General features: G+C 43.7%; 1 protein-coding gene across 1 annotated transcript; it reads right to left on the bottom strand.

Moving 5' to 3' along the window:
• Positions 1-2,112: 2,112 nt before the first annotated feature.
• Positions 2,113-16,103, bottom strand: LOC308235112 (zinc finger protein 552-like). Its single transcript, XM_080643783.1, has 4 exons — positions 15,801-16,103; positions 14,079-14,205; positions 5,888-6,083; positions 2,113-3,454 (listed from the first exon to the last, which is right to left on the bottom strand). The coding sequence occupies exons 1-4, from the start codon at positions 15,831-15,833 to the stop codon at positions 3,436-3,438; spliced, it is 375 nt and encodes a 124-aa protein (XP_080499909.1). The 5' UTR covers positions 15,834-16,103; the 3' UTR covers positions 2,113-3,435.
• Between the last annotated feature and the right edge of the window lie 1,517 nt (positions 16,104-17,620).

The raw sequence follows: 17,620 nt of genomic DNA, 5'->3' as shown, positions 1-17,620 counted from the left end.
CTTCCTCATCTTAAAGAATACCTTTCAGCATTTCATATAATACTGGTTTGGTGGTGATGAACTCCTTTAGCTTTTCCTTATCTGTGAAGCTCTTTATCTGCCCTTCAATTCTGAATGATAGCTTTGCTGGATAGAGTAATCTTGGTTGTAGGTTCTTGCTGTTCATCACTTTGAATATTTCTTGCCACTCCCTTCTGGCCTGCATAGTTTCTGTTGAGAAATCAGCTGACAGTCGTATGGGTGCTCCCTTGTAGGTAATTAACTGTTTTTCTCTTGCTGCTTTTAATATTCTCTCTTTGTCTTTTGCTCTTGGCATTTTAATTATGATGTGTCTTGGTGTGGTCCTCTTTGGATTCCTTTTGTTTGGGGTTCTGTGGGCTTCCTGGACTTGTAAGTCTATTTCTTTCACCAGGTGGGGGAAGTTTTCTGTCATTATTTCTTCAAATGGGTTTTCAGTATCTTGCTCTCTCTCTTCTTCTGGCACCCCCATAATTCTGATGTTGGTACGCTTGAAGTTGTCCCAGAGTCTTCTTACATTATCTTCAACTTTTTGGATTTTTTTTTTTGCTTTTTGCTTTTTCGGTTGTTTTTTGCTTCTTTGTATTTCAATTCTTTGACTTGATTTTTGTGTTCCTCTAGTCTGTTTTTGGGTCTCTGTATAATATTTTTTATTTCAGTCAATGTATGTTTAATTTCTAGTTGGTCCTTTTTCCTATCTTCGAGGGTCTCGTTATATTTATCAGCCTTTTCTAGGATATTCTTGAAAAGCCTTATAACCGTGGTTTTGAATTCTATATCCAGTCGTTTGTTTTCCTCCATTTCTTTCGTTTGTGATCTGATTCTTTGACGCCGCATTTTCACTGCTTCCCTGAGTTGGTAAGGTAGATTTGTGTGCTAGGTTTCCAATATGGCCCAGTGGGTCTGCCTCCCCAGTTAACCTTAGGTGGACACTCTTGGTGCACCCCTTTGTGGACTGTGTGTACAGCCTTGTTGTAATTAAGTCTTGATTGTTGTTGGTATCACTGGGAAGAATTGACCTCCAGGCAAGTTGGCTGTAAGGATCAGCTGTGTCTATGCTGGCAGAAGTTCGGTGCTGGAGACAGCCTTATAGGATTAGACTTGCCAAATTGCAAGAGCCTCTGTGCTCAGCTTGGATGGGGTGGAGTCTCAGTCTTGGCTTCCAGTCAGTCAAGACTTGCGCGCACCCTTGCAAGCACATGCGCGCCCTCAGACCTCTTCCTTCCCCAGCTCCCGATTCTCCGCCTGAGAGTCCAGACTCCCCCCACAAGAGCGTGGGTCCCCAGGGGCTCGCCAGGAACCGGGGTTCAGTGCAGTCAGAACTGGGGCCCAGTGCAGTCAGGAGCCTCCGACTCCCTTCCACCAGGGAAAGCCTGTGGCAATCTCCGCAGCCTTTGTGCGCACTGGCACGCGCGCGCCTTCAGTCTTCCACCTTCCCCGGCTCCCGAGTCTCCGCCCAAGAGTCCAGATTCCCCCCACAAGAGCATGGGTCCCCCGGGGCTCGCCTGGAACTGGGGTCCAGTGCAGTCAGAACTGGGGCTCAGTTTAGTCAGGAGCCTCCGACTCCCTTCCATTAGGGAAAGCCTGTGGCAACCTCCGCAGCCTTTGTATGCACTGGCACACGCGCGCCTTCAGACTTCTGCCTTCCCCGGCTCCCGAGTCTCCGCCCGAGAGTCCAGATTCCCTCCGTAAGAGCGTGGGTCCCCAGGGGCTCGCCCGGAACTGGGGTTCAGTGCGGTCAGGGGCTTCCTTCCCCCTTCCACCAGAGAAAGTCAGCCAGGCTCTCAGCCGCCCTTCCTCTCTGCGTGCACAAAGACCCTTTGCCGTACCTCCAATTCTCTGTGAACTTTTCTCTTTCCTTCTAGTTGTAGAATTTTCACTCAGCCAGCTTTCCTGTGGTTCTGGATGGTGTCTGTTCTTTTAGTTGTAGTTTTGAAATTGTTGTGCGAGGCAGCAGTTTAGGTGCTTACTAATGCCGCCCTCTCATCGATGTTTCTAAGTCTCTATCCCTTTCCCTTCCCCTCTGTAAAGAATCAATAAAATATATATTTTAAAAAATAAATAAAAATAACAAAGAATTATACAGAAATGTTTGTACCAGCGTTATTAGCAATAACCAAATATTTATTAAAATGGACATGATGGTGATATATACAAACATATGAATATCCACCAGAGCCCTAGCTGGTTTGGCTCTGGATAGAACATAGGCCTGCCGAACAAAGGATCCTGGGACTGATTCCAGTCAAAGGCATGTATCTTGGTTGAAGACTCCTTCCTAGCCTGGGCCATCCATGGTCACAGCTGATGCAGGAGGCAACCAATCGATATGTTTCCTTCACATCAGTATTTCTCTCTGTGTTTCCCTCTCTCTCCCACTCTCCAAAATAAATCAATGGAAAAATATCCTCGGGTGAGGATTAACAACAAAAAGAATATATATAAAAAAAAAGATGAGTTACTAATATATCTTTCAAAAATCTCCAAGAATTTATAAAATAATAATTAAAGCTGAAAAATACTTAGAAAAAGCCAAGTTCTTTATTAAGAACAGCAAACAGATTAAATGAGGACATGAAGCAACTACACAGTCACAGATATGATCAGTATTGGGTGTAATGATGGTTTTAGTTTCATGCACATGTCAAGATTTATGAAACACTACACTTATACATGCAATTTACTCATTACAGCTGTTAAAAGAATGGTTCAAGATAATAGAAATGTACGGTTCACCTATTTGGGAATAGGTTGGGCAACTCAAGATTCAATTCACATACTTATGCCCTCTGGGCGAGTCTCATCTCAGTGACAGGAAATGTAACAAACAATGAAGAACTTTCACCCAAACCCACTGGGATGCTGACTGAGTCAAAAAGCCACATCTCCAGCCTAAAGACACCCTTTCTTTTCCTCTTAGTTTTGCTGCGAGAGCACCAATGGCTCTGATGGGAAGGAACATCTGAGAAGCTACAGGAAGCCACAAAATTCATGATTATACTCAATGACAATGACCGCTGTACAGAAGATAAACATGCTGGGAGTTCCTCAGATCTGTGTACACACCGCTACTGTAGTCTTCTCCTCGAAAAAATTTCTGGGTGCTGGTTTAGATGAAGACCATTCCATCTAATGGGCTGCAGTCTGGTCAAACAACAATTAGATCAGTGTTTCTGCAGTGAAAGGGTTTCTCCTCACTGCAATGGTCCTCCAACCAGTGACCATCACCCATGGAATTGAATACATTAGCGCAAATGTCCCTCTGGAAAACGTGGGCAGGACGTTTCCTTCAAATGTCTTAGCATCCCTTGGAAACAACAAACAAATTCACACCGCTCCCAGACACTTGAGGTTCTCACAGCTACCCCCTCTTTGGCGTGATCTCTGTGTCTCAAAGCATCCATCTTCACATGAGGACTAGAGTCCACAGTGTTTCCTAAGAAAATTATGGGAAACAATGTAAATTTGCCAAAAACTACTGAGCTAATTTCTGCACCACAGTCTTCCCTCAAGGACAAAAATGTTGGAGACCGCATAAAAGTTTTTCACATTACCGTACTTGGAGACCCAGATCTCCTTACAAACTAACACACACAGTAAATAGAACACCAAGATTAAAGAAGTGTTAGGAAAAGGCCTTCATTATTTTGCAAAGAAAGAGACCCGAGACTGGCAGTTGATGACTAAGGCACTCAATAAATTCATCACTTGCATCTAGGGAAAGGTCTTCCTGAAAATGGCAGTCCCTCTGCAACATTATGTTTACTGGGGCCAACAGTAATCAATCCTTTGTGCTACTCATGACAGGGAAAAAAGTAAGAAATAAGGGCTCAGCCAAAACCGGTTTGGCTCAGTGGATAGAGCGTCGGCCTGAGGACTGAAGGGTCCCGGGTTCGATTCCGGTCAAGGGCATGTACCTTGGTTGCGGGCACATCCCCAGTGGGAGGTGTGCAGGAGGCAGCTGATCGATGTTTCTCTCTCATCGATGTTTCTAGCTCTCTATCCCTCTCCCTTCTGCTCTGTAAAATATCAATAAAATATATATATATATATGAAAGAAATAAGGGCTCAGGTATTCCTAATTTTCTTCAACAAATTAGACAACAGAGTTAGCTTCGCTGGGCACATGAGGATGGTGATTGATGCCATCTGTAGGGACCTTATAGGTGGTTCAGGCGAAATACCTTCAGCAACAGAAATATGCAGTGACATAGATCTGGCAGAACATCTCCGTATGTTAGAAAGTGCAACATAACTACATAGTGTTCCAACATAAGCAAACACACACAACAGCAAAAACAATTACGGGAACTGTATATAATATAGATGAGTACCTGTACGAGATACAATTCAGAAAAATGAGGATTCACAAATTTTCTTGTACTATTGTTAAGTCCTATCTAAGAAACTACATTTCCTACACATCTAAGAAATGTCTCACATTTGGACTCTTATGTGCAGAGTGAATTTAGAAATATGCCTGAGACATACCTCAGATTAATTGCACTCATCATGGTTTTCTCCAGTGTGAACTCTCTGATGATATTGGAGACCACTCCTCCATCTAAAAGATTTCTCACACTCACTGCATTTATAAGGCTTTTCTCCTGTATGAACTCTCTGATGACTACGAAGGTGACTGCTACTGGTAAAAGATTTCTCACACTCACTGCATTTATAAGGCTTTTCTCCTGTGTGAACTCTCTGATGTCTACAAAGGTTGGTTTTAGTAATAAAACTTCTCCCACATTCACTGCATTGATAAGGCTTTTCTCCTGTGTGAATTCTCTGATGAAACTGAAAACCATTGCTACTTGTAAAAGACTTTCCACATTCAACGCATTTATACGGATTTTCTCCAGTATGAACTCTTTGATGACAACGAAGGGGAGTCCTCCATCTAAAACATTTCCCACAGTCACTGCATTTATAAGGCTTTTCTCCTGTATGAACTCTCTGATGCCTACGAAGGTGAGGGATAGCGAGAAAAGATTTCCCACATTCACTGCACTGATAAGGCTTTTCTCCTGTGTGAATTCTCTGATGATATTGAAAACCATTGCTACTTGTAAAAGACTTTCCACATTCACTGCAGTGATAAGGCCTTTCTCCAGTGTGCACTCTCTGAGGACAAGAATCTTTAGTGCTACTGGTGTAAGCGTTTCCAAATTTACTACATTTATAAGGCTCTTCTCCAGTGTGACCTGTCTCATGACAATGAAGGTTACTGCTGTCGGTAAAAGATTTCCCATAATCATTGTACTCATAAGGCCTTTCCATTGTGTGAACTCTCTGATCATAATGGAGGGCAATGCTACTGGTAAAAACTTTTCCACATTCACTGCGCTCATAAGGCCTTTCTTCAGTGTGCAAAGCTTCATGATCACCTAGGCTGTTACTACTGCTAAAAGCTTTCCCATATTCATTCCATTGATAAGGTCTTTCTCCAGTGTGACCTTGCGGTTGATCATGAAAGCTAGAAAATTTCATTAAATATTTTCCACATTCAGAGCACACAAAACAGTGACTTCCTACATGGACATCCTTTTCTGGAATAAAATTGTGGTTGCAACTAATGTCTTTCTTAATTTCTTTTCTGTTGTAATAATTGTTTTTCCTTTGAAACAACATTCCACAATTTGCAACAGCATTTGGACTGTCCGTGGACATAGTAGCCTTTAGGTGGAGGTGTCCGGACCCAGTAAGGACACCCTGCCCAACATCCCTGTATGTGAAATGATTCTGGGACACATTGAAATTGCAGCTGTTTGCAAGTGAGACCCTGTCCACACTTCTAATGAAAGTCTTCTCTCTCACATGCTGTTGAACTTTTACACTGAAGAAAAACCATTTTGTACATCCCCCGCACCTCAACGGTATCTGTCCATATTCTGTTCCCTGAAGCTCAGTCAAATGGAAAATGTTTCCGAAGACGAGCCCACAACTCTCACAGGGGTGGCTCTTCTGGGAAGACAAGGCTGCCTTCGGATTCCTTGCCTGTGACACTGTTACAGAAACGTTCTCTTTAGTGGGTGCATCCACATTCTCTGCTCCACAGCAGCAACCTGAACAAAAGGAAACGCTGGTGAGGTACATGTTGATCTATCTTCACCACAAATGTTTATGTGTCATGACTAGGCCTGATTGCATAGAACCATTTTCAAGACCAATGAGGTAGAGTCTGAGGAAATATATAACGTGGCCCCACAAGTCAGTCGATGATGAAAACCTCACCAAGAAAGGACAGAAGCACAGGATGGGACAGAAAGAAGAGAGGAAGGATCTACTCATTGTTCTTGCACAAACGGCTTCCTCAGAGCTTACATGCGGGCCATGTGAGTCTGTGTAGAATAATTTAAAGCTGCTCAAAGCCATAAAAATTAATTGTATTAGAGCACATGATGTTCAACGTCAATATAATAACACATGTGCACTCCAAGATGCTGCAGGCATGGACCAACATTGGAGTGCAGTAAAGAGCGACCTGTGAAAGGGGCAGAGGTGCAAAGTCCAAAGAGGTCAAGGTTATGCGTGAGGTGGGAAACCAAGTAGAAATGATCACTATTAGAACTGAATAGTAGGCAAAGTATCAACATAAGCACAAACAAGCATAACTGGGTGAGGAATGGGCAACTGGAACCAAACACTGGGTTTCTAGCTATGAATATAACAAAGGCCAGCCGAGAATTCCTCCCTAAGGACCGCTGACCAAGGCAAGACCGCCTGTGGGTCCACTGTGTCATTCATAAAGTCCTGTTTCTTCTTTGATTCACAAATGATTCTTCTTCTTAAATTCCATTAGAGCCACTGCATGGGATAAACGATGCAAATCTTCAAAGAAAAACAGAAAAGGTGAATGGTCAACACTGTGGTAGAACAACAAAGTGTAAATGAGATCACAGACAAAAGACCCATGTGTGTGACACCCGCAAGATGGCAGGATCAGAGATATGAGCATCTTTCCCCATCCCAGTGTAAGTAGACAGCCATCCATGAACAAAAACCCCATAGGAAATGGGAATAAGCGTACCTTGAAGACAAACAGCATTCCAGAACACAAATAAAGGAGAACTCTACAGAAAGGATGACTGGAAAAGACTGGGTGAATAAACATATTTGAAAATACGTCCAGTCAAAAACAAGAGTCAGAGTTACCTCCAGCAGCCACCTTGCTTCTGCTGTCATTGACCCTAGTGACCTGTTCTTCAAACAAGATAGGAAATTTTTGTGTTTACAGACCACAGAATGGTTGGCCAGTACGGTTCAGTTGGTTGGAACATCGTCCTGTGTACCAAAGGGTCGAGGATTCAATTTCCAGTCAAGGCACATATCAGTATGTGGGTTCCATTTCCAGTCAGCTTGTGTACAGAAAGCATCCTATATATGTTCCTCCCTCACACTAATGTTTCTTTCTCTCCCTCACTCCCTCTCTCTCCCCCACACTCACTCACTCTCTGTCTGTCTGTCTCTCTCACATTATTCATGTTTCTATCTCTCTTCTCTTCCTCTCTGAAATCAATATATTTTAAAACTAAATAAATTAAAGAATAAATACATAGCCCTGGCCCGTGTCACTAAGTGCTGAGAGTGCCTGTCTGTACACAGGAAGGTCATGCTTTCCATTCCCAGTAAAGGGCAGGTACAAGGCTTTCAGGTCTGATCCCGACTCTTAGAGTAGGCACGTGTGGGAGGCAATCAATTGATGTTTCTTTCTCTCTCTCTGCCTCTCCTCTATCTCCCTTTCCCTTACTCTCTCTCTCTAAGAAGAAAACAATCAATGGAAAAAGTATTTTCACTATTCAGGTGAAGATAAAAGAAGAATAAAGTATTGAATTAAGAAAAGTTATGGGAGAGGAGATCCAAGATGGCAGTGTAGGCAAAGGCTTATACTCGCTGCTTCCCACAACCACATCACAATTACAACTAAAATACTGAACAACCATCACCCAGAACTGCTGGAAAGCTAGCTACAACGAAGTCTAACGACTAGAGAAGTAAAGAAGAAAGCGCACTGAGATGGTAGGAGGTACTAAGGCACGGAAGGTGCTGGTCCTGTACCCACAGGGGCCACTTTTTTAATTGGGAGGGAGGTTGTCTATGCAGAGGTTACGCGGAGAAGCAAGAGGTGCCTGTACAACACCAGATGTCCAGCCCTGGGTCCCAGAGTGGGAAAAAAATGTCCCTACTGGCAGTAAGAACTTTGGTCTGTAAAAACCAGCGCAGAATGGGGCTGAGTGACAGAGGCTACAGGAGTTCAAGCTGCTCTTCTTACAATGCCAGCACCACCAACTGAACTTACAAGATCCCCCTTCCTCGGAGCTCCAGTACCAGAGGAGCTCCAGTACCAGGCGAGGCTCGGGAGGGTGGGGCGCGAGGGGCATAACAAGATACATATGAGGAAAAACGGGACTGAATAGCATCGGGGCAGGAACTCAAGAGAGGCTTTATTCCAGACATAGGTGCTCTCAGGGATCATTGTTCCTATGCTGAGACCCGGTTGCAGGGCTGACTGGCAGGCATTTCTGTTTCCTCCGCCCTAGTGATTCCCTGAGACATAACCCCATCCAATTTATTTTTATTTTTTTTAGAATATATTTTATTGATTTTAGAAAGGAAGAGAGAGGGAGAGAGATATCGAAACATCAATCATGAGCAAGAATCACTGTTCGGCTGCCTCCTGCATGCCCCCCACTGGGGATTGAGTCAGCAAACCAGGCATGTGCCCTTAGTTGGAATGGAACCTGCGACCCTTCAATCCACAGGCCAAGGCTCTATCCATTGAGCCAAACCAGCTAGGGCCCCATCCAATTTAAAAGCCCACCTAAGCTCTGAGCAACAGCATTTGTGTATGAATGGCCTGTCTTTGCTCAGGCTAAAACCTGTCAAGCAAGTTGCAGTTGGGTCAGGGAGCCACAAACTTATCAATAAAAGGACCAAGAAGCGGTACCAGCACTAGCCTTCCCTGCTTTACAGCAGGGCCTCATCAGGGCACTTCCAAACCCGATACAAAGAGGAGAATCTGCAGATCTCGCTGAGATGCTGCTGGGTGGCTCCAGGCAGACATGCCTGAACCCAAGAGTCAATGTACCCAGGGGTCAGTGTCATACCACATCAGCTTACAATGCTTCACATCCATAAGCAACACAGTCAAGGAGCAGACTCACTGAGCAACAAAGCCCCACTGAAGCAAGTCCTGCTCCAAAAAGGTGTCTCCTACACAGCAGCTCTCCCACTAGGTCGCAATGGCCCCGATAGATGCTAAAATCCACAACAAAATTCTGGCAAATCGAATCCAGCATTACATTAGAAAGATCATACACCGTGACCAAGTGGGATGAAAGGATGGTACAATATCTGAAAATCAATAAACATGATATATCACATAAACAAATTGAAAGACAAAAGTCAAACAGTCATATCAACACATGCAGAAAAAGCATTTAACAAACTCCAGCATCTTTTCTTGATAAAAACTCTCAGCAAAGTGGGAGTACAAGAATCGTACCTCAACATAATAAAAGCCTTATATGACAAACCTACAGCCAACATCAGACTGAATGGGCAAAAACTAAAACCATTTTCCCTAAGAACAGGAACAAGACAGGGATGACCACTTTCACCACTCCTATTCAACATAGTACAGAAGTGTTAGTCATAGTGATCAGACAAGAAGAAATCAAAGGCAATAAGATTGGAAAAGAAGACGTAAAACTGTCATTATTCACCGATGACATGATATTGTACAAAAAAAACCCTAAAGACTGCATCAAAACACTACTAAATATAATAAACACATTCAGCAATGTAGCAGGATACAAATTTAACAACCAGAATTCTATGGCTTTTTATCCACCAATAATCAACTCACTGAAAGAGAAAGAAACAAACAAACAATGCTATCTACACTGCACCCAAAAAATTAGGATACCTAGGGATAAACTTAACTAAGAAAGTAAAAGACCTGTACTCCGAAATATATAGGAAGTTAAAAAAGACATAGAAGCCCTGACCGGTTTGGCTCAGTGGATAGAGCGTCGGCCTGCAGACGCAAGGGTCCCGGGTTCGATTCCCGTCAAGGGCATGTACCTTGGTTGCGGGCACATCCCCAGTAGGGGGTGTGCAGGAGGCAGCTGATCAATGTTTCTCTCTCATCGATATTTCTAACTCTCTATCCCTCTCCCTTCCTCTCTGTAAAAAAAAATCAATAAAATATATTAAAAAAAAAAAAAAGAAGAAGACATAGAAGAAGACATAAACAAATGGAAGAATAGACCGTGTTCATGGATTGGGAGAATCAACATCATTAAAAGGTACACACTACCCAAAGTAATCTATAGATTCAATGCAATCCCAATTAAGATACCAAGGGCCTATTTCACACACCTAGAACAAACTCGCCAAAAATTCATATGGAATATATAAAAAAAGAAAACGAAGAGCCGCAGCAATCTTGAGAAAGAAGAACAAAGTTGGAGGGATCACTACACCAGATACCAACCGATAGTACAAAAATGCCTGGTTACAGGCACAACAACAGACACATAGAACAATGCAACAGAACACACAACCCAGATATCGGCCCAAGCCATTACGCTCAATATTTGACAGAGGAGGCAACAGCATACAATGGAGTCAAGACAGCCTTTTCATTAAGTGGTGTTGGGAAAATTGTACAGATACATGCAAAAGAATGAAACTAGAGCACCAACTTACACCATACACAAAAATAAACTCAAAATGGATAAAGGACTTCAACGTAAGTCATGATACCATAAAAATCTTAGAAGAATCCAAAGGCATCAAAACATTAGACATATGTCCTAGCAATATCTTTATTGATACAGCTCCGAGGGGAATAGAAAGTAAGGAAAAAAGAAACAAATGGCACTACATCAAAATAAAAAGCTTCTGGGCCGAAACCGGTTTGGCTCAGCGGATAGAGCGTCGGCCTGCGGACTGAAGGGTCCCAGGTTCGATTCCAGTCAGGGGCATGTACCTTGGTTGCGGGCACATCCCCAGTGGGAGGTGTGCAGGAGGCAGCTGATCGATGTTTTTCTCTCATTGATGTTTCTAGCTCTCTATCCCTCTCCCTTCCTCTCTGTAAAATATCAATAAAATATATTTTAAAAAAATAAAAAATAAAAAGCTTCTGCACAGCAAAAGAAAACATCAACAAAACAACAAGAAAGACCACCGCATGGGAGAACATATTTGCCAATTACATTTCTGATAAGGGTTTAATCTCCAAAATTTAAAGAGAACTCATATACCTTAACAAATGGAAGATAAATGATCCAATCAAAAAATGGGCAAAGGACTTAAACAGACACTTTTTAAAAGAGGACATACAGATGGCTGAGAGAAATATGAAAACATGCTCAAAGTCACTAATCATCCGAGACATGCAAATAATAACGACATCTCACACCTGTCAGGATGGCTATCATCAACAAATCAACAAACAAGTGCTTGCGATGATGTGGAGAAAAAGGGACCCTTGTGCATGGCAGGTGGGAATGCAGACTGGTGCAGACACAGTGGAAAATAGCATGGAGTTTCCTCAAAAAATTAAAAATGAACTCCCATTTGACCCAGTAATCCCACTTCTAGGAATATATCCAAAGAAATCAGAAACACCAATCACAAAAAACATATACAACCCTATGTTCATAGTAGCACAATTTATGATAGCTAAGATTTGGAAACAGCCCGAGTGACCATCAGCAGATGAGTGGATTAAAAAACTGTGGTACATCTACACCAGTGGTTCTCAACCTTTCTAATGCCGCGACCCTTTAATACAGTTCCTCATGTTGTGGTGACCCTCAACCATAAAATTATTTTCGGTGCTACTTCATAACTGTAATTTTGCTACTGTTATGAATCCTAATGTAAATATCTTATATGCAGGATGTCTTAGGCGACCTTGTGAAAGGGTCGTTTTACCCCCAAAAGGGTTGTGACCCACAGGTTGAGAACCGTTGATCTACACAATGGAATACTATGCTCCTGTAAAAAAGAAGGAACTCTTACCATTTGCAACAGCATGGAGAAAGACAAGTATCACAGAATATCACTCATTTGTGGGTAATGTGGGAAAAAGAAGATATATGTATTACAATATGTAATGCTTTGAAAAAATAAAGAATTCTTTAAAAATAAGTATGTTTAGCCCTCACTGGTTTGGCTCAGTGGATAGAGCATCGGCCTGCGGACTCAAGGGTCCCAGGTTCGATTCCGGTCAAGGGCATGTACCTTGGTTGCAGGCACATACCCAGTAGAGAGTGTGAGGAGGCAGATGATCGATGTTTCTCTCTCATCGTGATTCTAAGTCTCTATCCCTCTCCCTTCCTATCTGTAAAAAAAAAAAAAAAAAAAAAAATCAATAAAATATATATGGTGAAATATCCATAGTACACAATGGAATCTACAGATTAAACGCAATCCTAAGAATAATTGCTGTGGTATTTTACAAAGAAATGAAAAGGGAATCTTGAAATGTATGAAATTAAAAAACTCGAACAGCAAATGAAATCTTGAATGAAAACGAAGAGCATGGCATCACACTTTCCGACTTAATTTATTACAGAGAGAAAACAAGCAAACAGTGTGTTGCTGGAGAAACAAAGACAAATACATCAACAGAACAGAATAGAAAACACAGAAATAAAACCAGGCACATACTTTCAAGTAATCTCTGACAAAGCTGCAAGACACAGAAGAAAGGAAAGATAATTTCTTCAAAGAATGGTGCTGCTAATAATCAATACTCCCATGTAAAACAAGAATACTGGACACCGCTGATAAAATATAACTCAATCTACATTCAATGTCAGCGCTAAAACGTAAAACTCCTCAGGACAACATAGAGAAAAAGTTTTAGAGATTTGTTATGGACAGGGTTTTCTTTTTCTTTTTTTAAAAAAATATATATTTCATTGATTTTTTTACAGAGAGGAAGGGAGAGTAAGGAAGAGTTAGAAACATTGATTAGAGAGAAAAATCAATCAGCTGCCTCCTGCACATCACAACCAAGGTACATGCCCTTGTCCAGAATTGAACCTGGGACCCTTGAGTCCACAGGCTGAGGCTCTATCCACTGAGCCAAACCGGTTAGGGCTCAGACAAGATTTTCTGAATGTGACCCCAAACAGCAGACAAAATAGACAAAACAAACAGTCCACACTAAAAGAAAAACAGCTTCTTGCCAGCACGACTGCAATAAACAAAATGAAAGGAAAGTAAATCTAGAGGATGGAAGACAATACATGCAAATCGTATGACGGAACGGCTTGGAGATACTGTGGATTCAGCTCTGATCAGCACAATAAAGAGAATACTGAGATACAGACAGAAATTAACACAAATAGTTGGAGTTCCCAGGGAATAATAAAGGTATGTTAATACTGCACTGCAGGCTAATAACAATGCAATGACTGTCTGAAAAGCAAACTCTATAGAATTTCATTAAAAACACTTTATTGCAAAGCACTAGTAACAACCATCTGAGTTTCTTAGAAACATGGTGGCACTAGACCTGCTGAACGCAGGGTTGCCAAAACCATGGACTTTGTAGAAAAGCGGGTGCTTGGGAACAATATCTGCAAAGAACAATTAAGCACATGCAACGATATGTGTTCCTGTATGTCATAACAATTAATATATAAAACATACAAGGTCGTCAAAAGAATCTTTAACCAAAAAATAGTTACTAACGAGGACAAGGATGTAGACATAATTATTCAAAAAATAGGTACAAATGACCAACAGGAATATAGAAAATGCTTTCCTCACTGATCAAGGAGGATCCCTCAGGCTTCCTACAACACTACCAACCACAAGTCCTTCCCTGTGAACTTAGTACAGCGGGGAGAATTGGGACTTCAGGAAAGAAGGGAGCAGCGGAAACAGACCAACCCTCCCCAGGACAGCAACTACCCAGGAAACTGGAAAATCAAGCAGAACCACAGTCTACATGGGAGGACACAGCACAACCTGGGAGATGGGCCTGGGAAATGGCAAAGCCAAGTCCAGGTCACTGGTGAGAGTGAGGGTCTTACCCAGCGAGAATAGAAGTTCAAAGTTCTCCAGCATCACATTCAGGTACAGCTGTCTCTGACCCTCATCAAGGAGGCTCCATTCCTCCCTGGAGAAGTACAGGGCAATGTCCTCAAAGGTCACTCCAACCTGTCAGAATTAAGACAATTGACACCAGAGCTATGTCTCTCTGAGAACCAGTAATTGTACTCCTTACACACCTTCCCCCCCTCAACTTCCTCCAAGGCACCCTGTGTGTGTGGAAACCAGGCCCTAATGCCAGTGCAGGCTGCTCTCTCATCACAGTCCCATTACTCACTGGGATTGCCCTCAGCAGAGCAGCTGGGTTGGGTGGGAAGGATTGGGGGAGGGGAGGGGAGAGAGCAATGCCATTTAAGGCTGAGTGATGCCTGCAGGGCCCCAGCCTTCCTGCCAAGCAATACCACTGCAGTCTCCTAGATCAGTGGTCAGCAAACTGCGGCTCGCAAGCCACATGCGGCTCTTTGGCCCCTTGTGTTTTTAGCAAAGGCCAGCTTAGGAGTACCCTAATTAAGTTAATAACAATGTACCTACCTATATAGTTTAAGATTAAAAAATTTGGCTCTCAAAAGAAATTTCAATCATTGTACTGTTGATATTTGGCTCTGTTTACTAATGAGTTTGCTGACCACTGTCCTAGATCATGAGTCCAAGACAACACCAAGCTTGGATTTATGCTTCACCTTTAAATCCCCACACCAGGTCCCAGGGACCATCAGCTCACACTTCCTCCAGATGTGCCCATCACTGGGTAATGTTTATCCTCTTCCCATGTTCAGTCCCCAGGTTCACTCCCTCAGCTCTGCCCCCTTCCTGCTCCAATGCCACTGGATCTCGCTGGACTCCCCCATGAACTTGGCACATGGCATGTAGAGAGCTTGTCTTCCAGCCGGGTCCAGGACCACCCCAGGCCTCTGATGGATCCCACAGCCCGGAAAGCCCCAATGAGTCTGTGACGTCCTCCCTGTAGCCTCTCATCTTTCCATCAATGCTCACAGCCCACACCCTCAGGGGAACCTCAGATGCAAGTCACCCCTGTCCACTTGAAGCACCCACCTTATAGAAACACTGCTGTTTGAAATTTTAACCCTGCTATTTGGCTTCTGTAAATGCTTGTTTGCTTAAATAATAAGGGAAATAAGACTACTCCCACTTCAGAGAGGCCATTAAACCTTTCCAGGACGAAGTTATCAGCGCTGGCACCAGGCCAAGCCTTTGGTTGAGGTCTTAAGTCCCCAGCACATAGGGGCTCTTTAAGAACTTGCAAAGGGAGAGGGGTGGGGTGGGGGCAATGGTAAGATATGTACACATATAATATCTTAATAAAAAAACACTGGGGAAAAAAAAAGAACTTGCAAAGGGGGCTGGATACACCCCATATTTGGGAGACAAAGAAGGTAAAAACATAAATAGGGAAAGTTCCTCTATGTTGGGGTCCAGAATTTGAGACACATTTTCCTCTGGGCCCACGCGTAATAATAATAAATGTAACTCCATCCTCTACGTGCTGTTGGTTCTTCTCCAGTTTTCTGTCACACACCCTGCCCTGCACTTGCTGTGTCCTCAGAAGACACAACACTCCTCTCCCCTCCTCCTTCCTCACGGTCCTCCACGCAAAACTGAGCTGGAGGACCTGACAGCCGCCGCACCCGGGCTGTGGTGTTCCGTGTGAGGAGGCGGTGAGGGCCTGGGCGACAGGAACTCACCTCAGCGAAGCTCCGCAGCGCGGGCGCCGCCATCGCACTCTGTGGGCTGAGTCGGGCAGGAGCGGCGGGAGGTGAAGCCGCTGCAGGAATGGCGGTCCCCGTCGCGGCCCTCTTGTAGGTCCCGTGGCGACTCCGAGCTTCAATCCCCAGTGTGAGCTGTGAGCACCACGGGAGGCTCCGACCAAGGGCTGTGAGGCGGGGAACCCCTCTCCACCTTCTCCACGGGACGCTGCAACTAAGAAAACCTGCCGCCTGAGGCGGAAATCTGAGAACAGGATCTCTCTCCAGGAGGACTACCGGTCCCGCCCTACAGAAGCTGCCAAACGGAAACGCCTTCTCTGAGCCCCCATTGGCTAAGCCTCGTGGCATTCCATGCGTGTCCTTCTGGGTAATGTAGTTCCTAGGCTCCAAGGCCGGGATCCCGTTCTGAGAGTGGGTTTAGGGGCATAAAGCCCAAGACCACACCAAGTAAACCAAGTGTCCTCTAGCGCCTTCACGGGAGGTGATTTCCGGGGCAAGTTTGTTTCTCCTGCACCTGCTGGCTTCCTTTAGCTGCAGGTTTTGCATGTCTTTCTTCAAGACCTGCTCTTCCTGAATGGCAGGCATTGGTTCTTTTCAGGACCTTTGGCACATGTCTTTTTCAGGACAAATGTGGGTTGCAGAGGATGATCTGTTGTCTAACTCTTGTTTAACTCGATCTAACCTGCCTCCGTTGAATCCATTGTACAAAGTTAATGTCACAAAACAGACACTTATACTTCGGAGCATCTGCTTCTGATGCCATCCGAAGTGTCAGATCTGCCTGGGCTGCAGTGTGGATAAGATGGCCAAGAGACACGTGAAAAAATGCTCAAAGTGACTGGTCATCAGAGCGATGTAAGTTAAAGCAACAATTAGGTATCACCCACCACGGTCAGAATGGCTGCCATCAACAAAGGACAAGTGGAAAAAAGGGAACCCGAGTTCACTGCTAGTGGGAATGTAAACTGGTACAGCCATTATGGAAATCAGTATGAACTTTCATAACAAAAAATTTAATATGGAACTGCCATTTGTTCCATATTGGAATGGAGTATGAAATGTCAGAAGGGAAGTCAGGTGAGGATAAAATAAAAAGTAAAAACATCCTGGGGTCAGAATTAAGCACACACTCACACTCACACACACATACACAGTAAAAACCAAGTTACCTAAGCATTGAGCATTTTCTTCTATTCTCTGAACACAACAGGAAAGCTCTAGCTTGCCGTGTTCTGGGTCTGCTCAAAATTGTTTTTATAAATCTGTCTTCAGTCTGATGTGTACCTGGAAATGCTGATAATCCTCCATGCAATTTTCTCCTTCTTGCCCAGTTGTTGTGAGAATTAAAAGAGAAAATGCTCAAAAATCTAACCCTGGAATCCTGGCAACAAAGTAAGGGTCATCAATCATCTGCATGTCACATTGATCCAAATGAGATTCAGGGAGCTCACTTGAGTCCTCTGGAAATTCCCAGGTGGGGCTCACCACAATGAGACCTGAGTGCCCACAGCACCTGCCTCCTGCAGCAGAGTCAGTGGCTTCTTATAGGTCCCATTTCTTACTAAAATGCACCCAAAGACAACGGTGCTTGTGGGCATCAGGGAAGTGAGAAGTGCCTGGCCTGGGAATGTCTCTGCAGGCAGAGGCTGGGGTGCCAGGAGAGGGAGAGAGAAAAACATCAATAATGAAAGAGAATCATTGATCAGCTGCCTCCTGCATTCCCCATACTAGGGGATGTACCTGGGGGCGCAGGTATATGCCCTGATGGGGAATGGAACTATGAACTCCTGGATTATAGG

Source organism: Plecotus auritus, assembly GCF_963455305.1.
Source record: "Plecotus auritus genome assembly, chromosome: 10".
In the NCBI taxonomy this organism is placed as follows: domain Eukaryota; kingdom Metazoa; phylum Chordata; class Mammalia; order Chiroptera; family Vespertilionidae; genus Plecotus; species Plecotus auritus.
This window is presented reverse-complemented; position numbering and strand designations above follow the sequence as displayed.